This window comes from Heterocephalus glaber, unplaced genomic scaffold (genome assembly GCF_053883595.1).
Source record: "Heterocephalus glaber isolate CG9 unplaced genomic scaffold, H.glaber_assembly_v1.0 deba00001538, whole genome shotgun sequence".
Taxonomy (NCBI): Eukaryota; Metazoa; Chordata; class Mammalia; order Rodentia; family Bathyergidae; genus Heterocephalus; species Heterocephalus glaber.
Genome location: NW_028258333.1, coordinates 10,306,777 through 10,322,739, shown reverse-complemented (window position 1 = coordinate 10,322,739; position 15,963 = coordinate 10,306,777). Strand labels below are relative to the sequence as shown.

General features: G+C 34.7%; 1 protein-coding gene across 1 annotated transcript in view; it reads left to right on the top strand.

Annotated features, from left to right (window-relative positions):
* Cdh12 (cadherin 12) overlaps positions 1–15,963 on the top strand; it is a 1,034,931-nt gene that overhangs the window by 994,358 nt on the left and 24,610 nt on the right. Inside the window, exon 10 of the mRNA XM_087189265.1 lies at positions 4,813–4,949. Coding sequence (XP_087045391.1) covers positions 4,813–4,949 — 137 coding nt within the window. The remainder of the gene's footprint in view (positions 1–4,812; positions 4,950–15,963) is intronic.

Sequence of the window (15,963 nt, the reverse complement as noted above, 5' to 3'; positions counted from 1 at the left end):
GACAGACAATATAGGGTCCATTGGCTCTTATCCCAGGAGAGGTAAAATAAAACCCAGAGTCATCCATCTTCATCCAATGCCTGCGACAGTAGCTCAGAGTATTTGCCCACTATAAAACACATTTAAAAAAGAATGGACGAATTTGAAGTTTTTCCCCAAATAGTTGCTTTTGTGCAGCTTTAATATATATAAAATGATAACACAGCATACTTGTCACACTGCTTTGTTGAAGTTTTAACATGCAGATATAATTGTTACCATATATTTGAATGTATGTCTAATATAAATGATAGTGAATAGCTACATAGGTGTCATATTTCTATATTTACATGATAAGTTAATATGGATTTGAATTCAGTAAATTAAGATACATATGGTAAAAATCAGAGAAGACATTAAAACATGAATGATACACTAAAAATCATTAAATAATTTATGTGATACAAAAATATTCAACATAAAAGAAGTGAAGGAGAAATAGAAGAACACTGAAATGAGACAGGAAAACTAAAGTAACAGATATAAATATAATATTTATTTATAATAATTAAAAGTAACAGGATTAAGCAGTCTAATAAAAATGTAGGAATTATAAAATTATAGAAAAACTGATGAACATACGAACGTATGAAATGCCTGCCTGTAGTTTACTGATAGCCAAGTGCACCCATCTGTGTGTGAAAATCTGTGAAAATGCGTGTGATTTTTCAACATCTGCAGCAAAAACTGCACCAGCCATCCTGTCTGTCAGCACTTCTTCACAGCCCTGAGGGGTGCGGATAACTTTCCTATCATTTTCCACGGTACCCCTCCCACCTGACAGTGAATCTGCTTTTGCCAATATCTGCTATCAGTTAGTAAAAATAGAGGAATTGAGGCGATATGAAAGTAGGTAGCAACTTCTGCCTGTCTGAGGAAGAAGAGTGTGTAGGTGATTAAGATGTGTTCAGTTTGCAACTTAAGGTTAATCTAGCTGACCTCAAGGAAACATCTAGGACCTGCCTTGTCTGGTAAGGGGTTCGTCCTCTGTCTGCCAGCCTGGTCTCTGTAGAGTGGAAAACAGCTGGAGTCACTCTTATCTGTGGTTCCCAATTAGGCTGGTCATCAGATTTGCCTCAAATTGCAGTAACTTTACCTCTATTTTATCTTTGTTCTAGGATGAAGTGTGGAAAAAAATATTTTCATATGATGACTCGGCACCTCCATTCCTGAGTGGCTAGCATTAACATTACCAATATGTGGCTGAACTGATTGTCTTTGTCCTTGACGAAATAATGTTTCAGCATTTAGTTTTCAAGGCTCATGCGATCTATAAAGTACTCCTCAATGGGTCTACCAAAAAATCACTATGCATATATACATAGCAAAAGAAAATACTGAAAAATATTAATGTAATGCATAAAAAGGAAAGGTATTTGAAAGTTTATTGCACTATTGTTACAATTTCATTATGCTTGATCTTTTAGAATTAAATGATGATTCATGTCAGTCATGTTAAGAAGTATCTGATGTAATTCATATTCCAAGAAAATATTTATATAAACCTATTTAAATATATTAGAGTATGTCTCTTGTCATTTAGTTCTCCCCATGTGCAGTATTACTTTATTCCTTTTTTTCAGTATTTACTTTTTAAAATGAAAGCCTTCTTTGAAATAGCTAACACTTGATACTCATCCATATTTATATATAAATCAGTAGTTCATTGCACTGCATTACTCAGTAACACATTATATAAATTCGTATTACTGATTGCTTTTATGAGGTGTGATAAATATAGTTAACATGTAAACTTTAAAAATGTATCATGGTAAAGGCCAAATTGCCATTAGTCCCTCACTAAGTACTTTCCCTCACTTCAAATGCATTTATACCATCTTGACACCTTCCTAATTTACATCCCGTATAAATGTGAATTCCAGATAATTGGTTCTCATCACAATATACCAAAAAATTCAGTGTTCATACATTTAAAATCTTTCCTAAAAAATGCTACATTCCTGCACAATTCTGATTAAACATACAATGATTTAATCATATATTTTATATAGGTGAATTATATAGCATGTGAATATGAATTATATCTCAGTAAGCTCACGGAAACACTGAACTATATTTTGCACAATAGAAGTTCTTGGAGTGGTTGGAAATTTAGCCCTGGTGTTGTTTCCTGAGGAAACCCATTCTAAATTTGAGCTGTCCTGACATAAAAGTCCTTTTCTATTTATCTGAAAACTGTGTTTAGTCTGAAACCCTGTTCAGTCCTGTCCTGTCTCTCTTCCACTGATGCAAGTGAATCACCCTCTGCTCATAAGCATCTTTACCAAGATACAATATCTAATGTGTTCTTGTATCTTCTTCCTTTCAGTCTAGTATTCTTATTTACTGTAAGACTCTCTCTCTCTCTCTCTCTCTCTCTCTCTGCCCCCCACCCCCATACTGAACCTGAGTTCAGCAGCATTCTAGGCAAGTGATGTGCTTTGCTACTGAATTAGATGCCTCTTTACTTGAATCACTAAATTTCCTTTGCTCTTCCTCTAAATCTTTTGGTGAGATTCTGAATTACAGAAAGTGCTTTTGTTCTTTCCCTCCAAATTTATCCAACCCATTACTTTGAAAGAGATTGATCTTTAGTCATCCCCTAATAGTCCTCCTCAGTGGTATAGATCACACGCTGCATCTCAACCCAAATTCTTAACATGATAATCTTAATATGGTTGACCCTCTCAGTTATTTTTTCCAGCAATTGCTGGCATGGTATAGTTCTCCACTACTGTTCCTGCAGCCTCTTGAAGTACTGATGTTTTTCTTCCCTCTCTTTGGGAGCCTCAGACTTTTCCTATGTTATTTCCAACTACTTTTCTAGCTTCAGCCAAACATGATGTGCTGGAAGGTTTACCTGAAGCGTGGATTTTACCACAGAATCCTTCCTTGGCAGTCCTGTAGGACCTTCTCTCTCTCTGTAGAGGTCATCTGCTGACACTTTTCTCCCCATACCTTCAATGCTAGGCATCAGACTTCATTCCAGATATGCTTCAGTTTATGGGGCAAAGGTGATGCTCAGAAAATATTTAATGAATTATACAATTAAAAACAGTTTGCATAAACTGTTCTTACAGAAATACTCACTAATAAATGTTTCCAGTAGCAAATTTCTTCAGTTAGGCATGTGCTTAGTTGACTAGAGGTACTAAAAAAGGCTTCTGTGGGAAAATGCTTTCTTTTTCAGAAAAGGATGTACAATAGGGAGAATGTAGCTCATTACATCCCTGTGCTTCCTATCTTTAAAGATGTGTTAATTTGATTTATATTTTTGAGAGCATTCCTATGAGACAGCTATTACATTAAAATCTGAAGCCTCCAGTACATTCTCACACTTCAAATCAACATCTGAGATATGAAAAGCAGATTAACAGCATGGTTCATGTGCTCTCCCAATAATACTCAGCAACTTCTGGTTGGGAAATCAGTGACTAACAAATATTGACAAGTTAAGCTCAGAAATCTCATTTATAAAGGCAAACTATTTTTGATCTCCCACTGCAATGAAATGCAAACTACCACAGTTTCAAATAATAGAATTTTTTCAAAATAATAACTTGCAGTTTGAAGATACACAGCCCTTAAATGTTATTTCATGGTGAACAAGGGATTCACTTTTTTTAACCTGGGGATTTCAGTAGGAGGGCTACAAGAATTCAAGAAGGTCATCTGTCCTGAGGCACTGTTTGAAGAACTTCTTCTTGGTCACCAGGCCAGAATAATAATGTTGATAAGTCTGTTGTGTATTGTACCTTATGATTAGAGAGTCTTTCCCATAAAAATTTCTATTTCAAATTCATAATGATCTGGTCCAAGTATCAGCCGAAAATTTTCAAGCTGTGTCAGTTTGGGGACATTCTTTTATGTTTCTTTGCTTTGCTTTCCTCACACATTTCCACAGATTCACAATACTCATTTTAAGGCTCTTGTGAGGATTAATATGTTGATATAGAAAATCATTGAGAATAGTATCTATTACACAGTAAGCTTTAAAAATGCTATTCTTGTTGTGGTTGAAAATATTTCTCTCTGTCAAAGTATTTGTCATTACCTAAAGCCTTAAATAAATGCCATTTGCTTTGTTATTCATTTTCTTGTATTTTCTAGCCCAGTTGCTGGAATAAGTCAGCACCCTTTATTACCGAATGTGTCAGATAATAAAAAAGATAAAATAACATCATTAGCCAAGGTCACTGGTTTTTTTAAGGAAAATTGTTTTGATATATAATATAATAAAACAAAAATGACTCTCTTTGATGTGTTTGAGGGAAAATATGTTTTCACAAGCACCAAATTATCAGGTAAAATCTTTTATTTTCCATAATGTGATTTTTTTTTCCAACCATGGAAACACAAGATGCTAACTCTCTCCTGGCATAAGGTTTCATAGCTTCTTCCAGGTGTCTCCCCAACCCCTAACACTTTGCACAGCTACTGCAAAGGAACTTTTTACTGCTGAAAGATGTTTTAATATTCAGCAGGTTAAGGAAATCCATGGTCAGCTTTAAAATTTTTGTCTCTGCTGAGCTTTCAAGGTATCAAGACCCTAAAATAATATGAACAGTAGGAGTACTAAATCTTTCATTATTTCCAGTTTCCCCTTGAGGATACTGACTTCACAATAAAGAAGCTGTCATTTACACTCTTCCTTACTGCAATGTAGGTAGTAGCTAGAGGGAGCGAACTAAGGGACTCTGTCAAGTTAGCCTAACTGCCATTATGATGAATGCGGAATCATTGCACATTTGCATCTCCTCTTTTCATGTGCAGGTACTTCATAGATTGGAAGAGTGATGGGGACCGCTACTTTACAGTAGATGGAACCGGAGGAACCATCGCCACCAATGAATTACTAGACAGAGAAAGCACTGCGCAGTATAATTTCACCATTCTTGCGAGTAAAGTTAGTAAGTATGGCATGGACACAATCAATGTTACATTGCACTACTTTGGATTTAACGCTTTTAAATGAGTCCCTGATGATGTGTTTTTCATTTTTGGACTGACAGCTGAGTAGTCTCCCGGGAAAACTCAGAAACCTGTTCCTTTCCCTCATAGCATAAATCCAGAGAAATAGTGACAGCTGCCAGTGAGCTCTGTTTTTCCAGATTGCGGGAATGTCTGGTATGACTTACTTCATCCTTTTCCACTCAGAACTTTCAAAAATTCAGAGAAGCGACAACTCCTTCTATACACAATCCTTGTATCTTTATCATTGGGAGTTTTATGAGCATGGCAGGGAAAAGTCATTATCATATAAAATCACTCATTCTGAAATATTTTCTGAAATGGAAAAGAGTATTTTTACAGCATCCTTTTTCTCTCTCCTTTTATTAGCAAGTATTTCTAATGAGTATAACTGTGGAAAATATTGACGTTTTAACTGTATTTCAAGTAGTTACTTGAAATCTATAAGATTGCCAGGAATTATCCTTTGAGTTGGTTTCACTTTGGTCAAGAAGCAAATCCAACTGAGAGTGACTGTAGATCTTATTTATTTGGTTCAATACTCAAAGACATTGTTATAGGTTCCTCAAGTAATAATTAGGGTGAGAGTGGTAACATTTGGCACTCCACATAGTTGTTTGTAACAGAAGTGCATTGCCTCAGTCTTGCTGCTTGTGGACTTTTGAAAGGCTTGAGAAATACTTTGTGAGTAGATTTCACCTTTTCTCCTTTCTTCCTTTTGTGCATCTGGCACACATTTACAACACTTCAGGTGGCGATTTAAACTTTTAAAACTAGAAAGAGCTTTTGACATTACTGTTGACGGGTTTTGTTCAGCCTCAATTTGGTGGGAGTGTTAGCATGAGATGGCTTTGTTTACCTAAAACAGCTGCTTCTAAACACATATAGTCAGATACCTTTTTATCCTTTTAAGGTTACTCTGATTCTTTTTTTTTTTTTTTTTTGTACCAGGGATCAAACTCAGGACCTTGGGCTTGCAAGTCAGGCTTGATGCCACTGAGCTAAATCTCCAGCAGGATACTCTGATTCTTATCAGTAGGTCTAACATAAAAACTGTGTAGCTTCCACCTTGTTTGTTGGGAGGCTTACTCTTGGGTTTCTGACCTGTCACATGAGAATTCTGCCATACTAGAGATGTCACACGTCACTACTTAGACGACAGCTCTGACTTAATTCCTTTGATCTCCCCACTATATCTACCCTTGAGCTGCTTACATGCCTATCTCTTGGGAAGTCAAGTCCAGCTCATTTGTTACCCGAATATCACAATACTATATTTACCATCTGAAAGGAATATAACTCAGACTAATTTGTTTGGAGTCATACCCACAAAACCTTGAGAAATATGAAAAAGTTATTAAGCAAATGCATTTCAGAATTGTTTATTTTTATGCAGCAATAGGTATCCAGTGAAAATAAAGACAACATGAATTGGAACTTTGATTCCCTGGGTATGGGGATAAAAATTTCCTTCCTGTTAGGATGGAGGAGGGCATTAAAAATACATACATCTCTCCTATCTGCACCATATAGTACTCCATGGGTTGACACATTTTGGGACTGAAACGCACTAAGAGTGAAGACAGTTTCTCAAAGCTAACAGTCTTCTTATGTGGTTTTTGTAAATTCTTGTATGATTTTTGTAAATTTTAGTTTGGGAGGTTCTGGGCATCCAAACTGAACAGAAATCAGATGAAAGCACCCAGTGATTTACCTTTCAGCTTCTTTATCCCCAGAGCATTTTGCTGAGCAAGTGGCCTTCATGGGTAAGTTGGTGGCAAAATTTCTCAAATTCAGATCTTTGTTGCTGCATCCCTCTGACCCAGAGGACACTGACAAACCCTTGCCAAGTTAAATCGGGTGCATTACAGGCACTTCCTCTGCTGAGTGGTTTTTGTTTTGTTTTGTTATTTTGGTACCGGTGGATCAAACTCAGGTCCTTGCGCTTGTGCAGCAGGGGGTGAAACCACTGAGCTAAATCCCCAGCCCCGTTTCATGATAACTTTTAATGCTTGGTTTATATAGAATTTTAAGAGCAGCTTAACTCTATTGTATTTGGAAGATAAACTTTATTCCTCCAAGATTTTTTTGATAAATGGAATAAAAATGAGTTGTCTAAGTTATGGAATGTGTCTTCTATGAACCATGTTATTTTCACTTCAGTGGTTTAAATATAATAAGTGACAAGTGATCAAAGGCAGTCTATAATCATTTTTACTTATTATAGATAATTTATCTGTATCAGAAGAATATTCAACGGAAAACTAATCTAATATAAATCTTTGTAATACATGCCAAGCACACACACAGTGCATCTTTTTGGTGTAGGAATGGCAGGTTCCCTACCCTAACTCCAACTGAATGTCTGTGAGTCGTTCATTGATAGCCTCTATTGTAGCTATGGAAGTCCTGTTTTCCCCAGTGGCTACCACATTTCAAAACCATCGTGATGGTATGAGGAAAGTAGTAAGAATAAGATATGGTGCCTTCTTTCAGAACTTTGAGCTTCAAATATTTTGAGAATGGAAGAAAGTGTGAACCCTTACAGTGGAACTTAACATGATTTGATCTTTGAAACATGGCATTTGTTAAATTTATGGAACCCTAATTTATTACTTACAATATTATTAGTACACATGGTATGCCACCCTGCTGCCTGTAATTTTTATATTAATGCAACTTAGGAAACCCTAGTCATGAATGCTAGTAAAGTATCTTGGCCCTCATTATCAGAATCAAGCACATAATGTGTAAACAATCTAATAGAGTTGTCAAACTAATATTTGTAAAACTGACCCATAGGGAATGCCAGCATCTTTTCACAGAGCAGTAAATGGATTTGAGAGCCAGGAGACAGTTTGATGAAATGCAGACTATATACTGTATGTGTATGCAAACTAAGGGTGCTAAATGTGTGAGATAATGAAAGATTCTATAATACAAGATAATTGTGGGTTTTACTGTGAATGAATAGTTTAGAAGTAAATTTTATTCATATTCTAAAGCCTAAGACTGTCTTCATTGATCAAACTAGCCAGCTGAACAGGGAATAGCATCATAGTGAATGAATGAGAAATGAATAGCCCAGACTTGCTCTGCCAAGAAGAACGAAATTGTGTAAGTATACCACCCTGCAGACTGCACTAGCACATGTTTTGCCCTGACCCCTCTATAAGATGTCTCAGGTGAAACGAAATGATACAATGATTAAACAACTTTCAGTTAATAAAAAAGCAGGCATTAATCAGTGCTGCTGTAGTTGGGGGTTCAAATAATTTCATTAGATTTTTAATAATTCTTTTATGCATTACTGCTTTGGTATTTTATAATATTAACCTTGAAAATTTTAAAAGAAAGGAAAGCTCCAAAAACAGTTTTTTCAAATTATGAGAAAGTTTAAACAGGGTGATTTTTCTATTTATGTTTTTGTTGGTCTTACTGTAACATATGTCATTAGTAAAAGATAGTGGATATTTATGTTGATAAAGCCTTGCACTGTATATTTACATTATCAAGAGATCACTCCAGAAACAGTTCTTTTCTTGCTTATGTTAATTATCCAAATGACAGTTGATTGTTTCATTCTTTCTAGAATAAGCAGAAAATAATTGACTTGCCTTACTAACTGGTATACTTAAGAAATGTTTACATGAAGCATCACTTTATTAGTTGGTATTTCATTGTGAGATAGTCTAAGGTTGCCTTCTATAATAGAGATATTACATGTTGGAACTTTTTCTTAACATCAAATAAGTGGTATCATTTTCACGTATACAGAAAAGTAAAACTGTGAGATTGGTGCCTAATACTCAGGCTCAAAATTAATAAGTAATTTAGTTTTATTAACTACACAGAAGGCCATCTCTGTATAAAGCATTAGCTGTAGGTTATGAGAAAACAAAGACTAGTGTTCTTAAGGACGTTTCAGTTTATGTAGGTAGAATTTAATCAAAGTAATGAATTTAAGTAAGTTATAACTAAAATTATGCTGAAATTCAGATTTAAATGAACTTTAGGGAGAAGTTCTAAAAGTTACAACTCACAACAATGTGGTTATTAAATGATGACAAATTTACAGAAAGAAATTATTTTTTGAAGTGGTTGCTTTGTCTTTATGACAAACAGCCATGAAATGATGTACTGGGACAAGATGAGAAAAGAAAACTAATGTTTTATAGGATACTAAGTCATAATAGAATGAAAGGCATAGCTATTCTGATAGCTGTAAGTACCTTAACTTATGGATCCGTTCAACAATTAATTCTGCAGGGTGTGGATCACTGTCCATATTTTAAAATTGAAGAACAGATGCTATGAGACATCTTTGTACACTAGTGTCACAGAAGTAATAATCTCCAAGTAGAATTGAAACCCAGGAATCCCACTTCAAACATATTTCTGGGGGTCGGAGCCCAGCAGTTTACAAAGACACATACCCGTAGCCTATCTTTCATTTCTTTAACTAAGTGCTGCTAACTATAGTCAAGGTGATTTTCATATCCATAGATAAATATATCATAAAGTAGTGAATTCTAGTTATTACTGAATCCTTGATGTCTATACATCTGTAATCTCTTTCTGTATTCGAGCTTATTAAATTAATTATTAAAATTCCATCATGAATTTGCATTTTAAAAGAGAAGGTGTATACTCAAAATAAAATAATAAGAAAAATCAGATGAATATGTTCTTAACAGTGGGATAATTAGGTCGATTTCTACCTGTGCAATGAGCGGTGATTGCTAAATCACTCTCAAACTACAGTAAAAGTTCCTAAGTTTTTCATTGTGAAGATTTTTTGATAATTTCCTTACAAATTTAAATATTTTCCCTATATCACACTCTCATTAAATAATATTTATTAAATATGTTATATTTACAGTAACAGATTATTTGAGCAACACAGTATATATCAGTTTATTATTACAAAAATCTTTTAGTTGTTATTATAGCTAAGTGAATATAAACATATAGTAAGTCAGCTTTCCTCGTGTTTTTTTTAAAATATTGTCATTATTACTAGTCTTCACTTGGGAAATTAATGCTAATACTTTTCAATTGGAAAATAAAGAATGTGAACTCAGTTTCTGATCATAATATATAGGTTCTGTGATTTTTCATCTTGCATGACATTAGTATAATCAAAGATCCCTTTTAAAGATGATTCGATCATGAAAATAAACCCAGAGGAGATGGATGAACTAATGTCTGACTGTAGACCTTCTAATCAGGGCCAAGATGTAGGAAGAAATTGTGCTTATGGGACACATATGCTAGATTGCAAGTTACATAAGAAGTTCCTGGCTTAAGACAACATTTATTATCATACATATCTAAGCTTTTAGGCATTGATTTATGGTTAAGCTGAGTCTTAGAGGGTTCTCTCAATAAGGCTGGAATTTAGTGGACTCATCAGGCAGAGATTCAGTTTCCTGTGGGTTGTTGGACTTGAGCTTTTGAATCTAATATTTATTAGTCTGGAGCGGATTACATCTTCTTGGGGCATAAAGCTCTCTCCAACTGGCAGTTCACAACATGGCAATCACTGTGATGGAAAGGAGCAAATCCACTGAGAGTGCCAGCGTGGTGGAAGTCAGTCTTTTAATACCCTAACCTCAGAAATTTTCTCTCATCATTTTTGCCACTGCAATTCTGTTCAGCTGAAGTAAACCCCTAATTCCAGAAACATGTAAGGACAGGAAGTTATGAGTCACTGAGAAACAGTTTAAAAGTTTGTTTGCCTACTGGGTTCTTGGCAACTAAATGTTACTTTCCTTTAGTAGATTTTATTGGTACATTTTAGATATACATAGTGATCACATTGGCCCTAGGAAGTTTTTACCTATACATGATATATCTTGATTCTTCTTTTATCTCCGACCCTCTCCCCTCCCTTCAACCCCTATTCCTTTCTTTATTTACAAAGGCTTTATTTCCAATTTTCCTTCTATTTTTTCCTTCCTTCCCTTCCCCTTCCCCCCCAACATTATGTCCCTTCCTATTTGAACATTTTTTCCCATTTCTCAATATTCATTATACATTTTAGTCTTTATTTACATTTTTGTTTCCTCACACCAGAGAAACCATGTGTTATGTAAACATGTGTTTTCAATTTATTTCACCAAAAAGTACAGTATCAAGGTGCCTTCGTTTACCTAGAAATGTCTCAAGTTTATCCTTCTTTATGGCACAGTAGTACTCTATTATCTAAAAAAAAACCCACATCTTTATCCATTCATATGTTGATGGAACTTAGGATATTTCCAAGATTTAAGTATTGCAAATTGTGCTGAAATAAACATGGGGGTACAAATTAAAGGTACAGAAACAACTCCAAAGACACTCAGCCACTTTATCTTTGACAAAGGCCAAACACCTTCACAAGAAGAAAACCTCTTTAATAAATGGTGCTGGAAAATCTGGCTGTCCACCTGCCACAGATTGCACCTAGAAACCCATGTCTCTCACCAGTCTAAATATTAAAACACAAACACTAAATCTGTTGAAAGATAGAAGACCTAGAAGCCTTGAAGACATAGATGTAGGCAAAGACTTTACTAACAAAACCCCAATTGCACAGGAAATATTACAAAGAATCAACAAATTGTATCTCATATTATTAAAGAGATTTTACATAGCAAAAGGAACTACCGACAGAGTGAAGAGGCAACCAATAGAGTAGAAAAAAAATTACCAGCTGTTCCTCAGACAAAGGACTAACGTGGAATATGTAAAGAACTAAAAATATCAGACTTCCCAAATTTAAAGACTCAAACCAAAAATGGACATCTGAAATGAAGACACTTCTCAGATGAGGAAGTAGAAATGGCAAATAAATATATGAAAAATTGTTCAACATCACTGGTCATTCGAGAGATGCAAAATAACACTGTGATTCTAGCTCACTCCAGAAAGAATGGCTATTATCAAGAAATCAATAATAAATGCTGATGGGGCTGTGTGGAAAAGGGAACCCTTTTCCATTGTTAGTGGTAGTGTAGACTGATGCAACCACTGTGGAAATCAGTGTGGAGATTCCTCAAAAAAATAAAACCAGAGGTTCCATTTTACCTAGCTATTCCCCTTCTTGGTATCTTCCTGAAATAATTAACAGCATCATATCTATGTTACTTTTCAAAAGAAGGAAGCTTAGTGACCGTATTACCTGGCTTCTAGGTCCTATAAATGCTGGTAGTGATTCACAGTCTGATAGCTAGCGTACACTAAATTGACACTCAAAATATAAAGTCGTCTGAGAGAAAAAATAATTTTTGGAGTCATAAGCATAATACATCAGATAGAAATTGTCATTTGAGTTGAGTCTTTAAAAGGTGAAAATATATTGTCATGGAAGAAAAGAGTACGTTGGATTGAGGAAACGTCTTTGTTAAGGTACATCGTAGATTATAGGTTATCAAAGTTCATTTTGAAATCAGATACTGCAAGCAGTGCAGGACAGTTGGCTTCACAGTGGGAAGCTGGGGCAATGCAGTCTGGAAAGAAATAGTCTGAGGCCTCATCCAACAGTCAAGAACCTGCACTGAGAATATGCAGTTTTCGCAGGGGATTTGAGTCAGACTTCATTCCGTTGTTTATAGCTGTGCTTTCTCAGCTTGGCATGTGTCTGAAGAGTGATCTCACTTCTCCAGGTTTTCCCATCTGTGAGTTTGCAGGGCAGTCCATTGTCCCTGGACTTTCATTCTTATAATCCAATACCAACTGCAACACAGTGTGTCAACTGCTTTGCTGTGATTGACCAGGGATTGAGCTGTAAGAGTGAGTGTGGATTATCTGTTCTGTCTTAAATGTAGTGCTTTCCTACCTAATATGGTTTGACCTTTTCCAAAAAGTTGTAATAATTCCATGCTCATTCATTGGGAATAGATATACTTAGGGCAACCTTATCTTTTTTTCAAACTTTTATTTTCATTGATATATTTTTGTAGTATATAATTATTACCTTCCTCCCAGGTAGTTGGTAGAGGTACATGACACATATGAATTATTTTTACTTCTTGTGCCTCTCCCTTCCTTCCTTCCTCTTGCTATTTCTTGGCCTCCTTCTCTTTTCCAGAATATCTATCTCCCTATTTCTTCCTTATCATCTATCTTTTATTTTCTCTTTATTTATACTTTGAGTTTTTCACATAAGAAAACATGGAATATTTAAGTTTGTGTGTCTGACTCATTTCACTTAATCTTATGGACTAAAGGTACATTTTGGATGCACCTTGAGGCCTTTTCTTTTTTACCTGTGTTCCTCAATGTTATAACCATAATCACCTGCATCAAAGTCACCTGAGACACTTTTTAAAGGACAGGTGCTTGGACCTCATTCAAGACATGTTAATCGTGATATCTGGGAATGTTGCCAAGAAATGCACATTCCAATGGACACTGGCTCTCTAGTTTCCTAAAGACAAGCATGGATTTGGCAAAGAAAAACAGCAGAGACAGTCACAATAAATATCTATCTACCATCTACCTATCATTTATCTATCCATATTTTTATCTATCATCTATATAAAGATATCTAAAATGGATAGATATCTTACTTGAAGAGTGTAATTTTATAAGATAATTGACTTTGAGAATTAAATAATTTTGACTCCAAACTGATACTGTTTTTCCTTTTTGCAATTGCTTAAATAATTGTCTTTCTCTAACTTTCCATGGATGTCTGGTTTTACATTTAAGAGGCTAGGTAGTGTCTACTGTTTTCTAATTTTCTTTTTCTTTCCACAAGTAATTATATGAAAGTATTTTATATTCTCACTGAAAGATAAGTTTGATTTATACTAACATTGACAACATTTCAATAGCAGTTGTAGGAATACTTGAAGAAAAATTACGTTTAAAAATCTCATGCTATTTCATAAAACATTGCAATGTATCATGTACAAGGAAATAATAATCATGAACATTACCATGATCATCAACTTAATTTCAAAATGACATCATTTTTCTCACCATTATATGCCATGTGAGTGTAATGAATCCAAATATATGTTGTGATAACTTATATTTTATTTTAAAATTTCAACTGCTTATGCATGTGGTACCATAATCAAACTGGTGAGAAGTTCTATAAATCAGTATAATTGCTCCAACATTATCCCATGTAAAACATTAGAGCCTGCTTTATTTTTTTCTTAACTAGCATTTGATTTTTCTCAGGAAGTTTAAATTACCTGATGAACTTTCTTGCTAAAGGTTGAAATTTACCATAAAAATGTATTTGTACAGGTTCAAAAAGTTCTTTTTCATGTCCTATACTGAATAAATTTAAAAATAGGATGTATTTTATATGAAAATATTATTTTGTAGACATCATGTATTATACTATCATAATCGATTTTTATTGTAGAACTCTAAATTATGGACTTCTTTGTTCCAAAGAGTTTATATATACATTTTCTTTTTCCATGGTCTATAACTCTTTATGGAACAATGTAACATACACACACACACACACACACACACACACATATATATATATAGTCTTTCTCTACATATATATTCAATTGCAAATGCTTCAGAATTGTTTGAAGCATATTATATGTTAAAAAACAGTTATACTTGCTACTTATTAATTTTCAAGAGAATATTTATTATAAATATAAATACATACATATGAATATAAATGACATTTTATGCTGGTTCGTTTGTTTATTTTTCTCTATATTTTAATACACCCACCATTCTTAGTGTTTAGGACACAAAGATTGCAAGCCAAAAGGTATCCTCATCAGATGTGCTTGTGATATAATGACTACCAAACGTGGTGAACTGTGTTGAGAATGACACGTTAAAGTGCACATCTAAACATAAAAACGGGAAAATGAGGCCTAGTGAAAGTCAGATCTCTGCTCTTTATGCCTCTAGGCTCCTTTCCTGCTCTTCCTCCTTCTCCTCCTTCTCCCTTCAGTCTCTCTCTCTTTCCCTTTCCCTCTCCATACTTTGCTCCTTCCAGTAATACAGAGAGATCAAGTCAGAAAAGTGAATGTTTGGATTTTTCTTAGCTTCTCATGATGATTTAATAAGATCTTGAAGTAAAGAGGTAAAAAGTGAGGGCCGGGGATTCACCTCAATGATTCTGGCTCCTGTCTTGCAAGTGCAAGGTCCCGAATTTGATCTCTGGTATTTAAATTTTAAAAATTTTTCAAAAGGTAAAAACTGAAAAGTTTCAGCAGAAGAGAGAACATGATATGACTGGTATTTTTCAAAATGCATGCTGATTGTGGAATAGTAAACAGATTGAAGGTGTAGAAAATGTTAGAAAACTAGAGAAATTCCTAATATTTTAGGAAAGAATTTTTGATATTTTATTGAATAATAGTAGGGAAGATTGGTATATAGAAAAGATTTAGGAGAAAGTGAAGATGTAAAAATAATGAAATATAAAATTGAGGGGAGATGAGCTGGATATCAGTACGGGCAGTCAGTATGCGTGTATAGGAGGAAGGAGTCTGGGAGTCTGGTAAGAGAATAGGAGAGATGCATGTAAACAGTGGTGTTCCACAAAGGCCTTGAGTTTGATTTTGAACAGGTTGAGTTTAGTATGCTTGCTGATCTTAAACATAGTCACGATCAGTCGTGGCCACTGGTCCAAAAATCCACAATACCACTTTGTGTTGAAAAATGTAAGTGGGGCTCATTACATATAGATGACAATAAGTATGTGCGTGTGAAAAATGAGAACTGCAGAGGTCCAATTATGTGCTCCTAGGTAAAAGGACTAGAAGGAAGAGGAGCAGACAGGATTGTGTGGGAAGAGACGAGCAAAAATATTGAGTGACTGTATCAATGTCAATGATAGTGAAATATTGAGTGATATATTCTGTGACTTAGCTGAATGAAATGAAAATACAATAATATAGAGCCAGAAACTATTAATTATTTTGCATACACAAGAACTTCTTACTCAACTCTAGATGGCAGTGATCTTCTGTC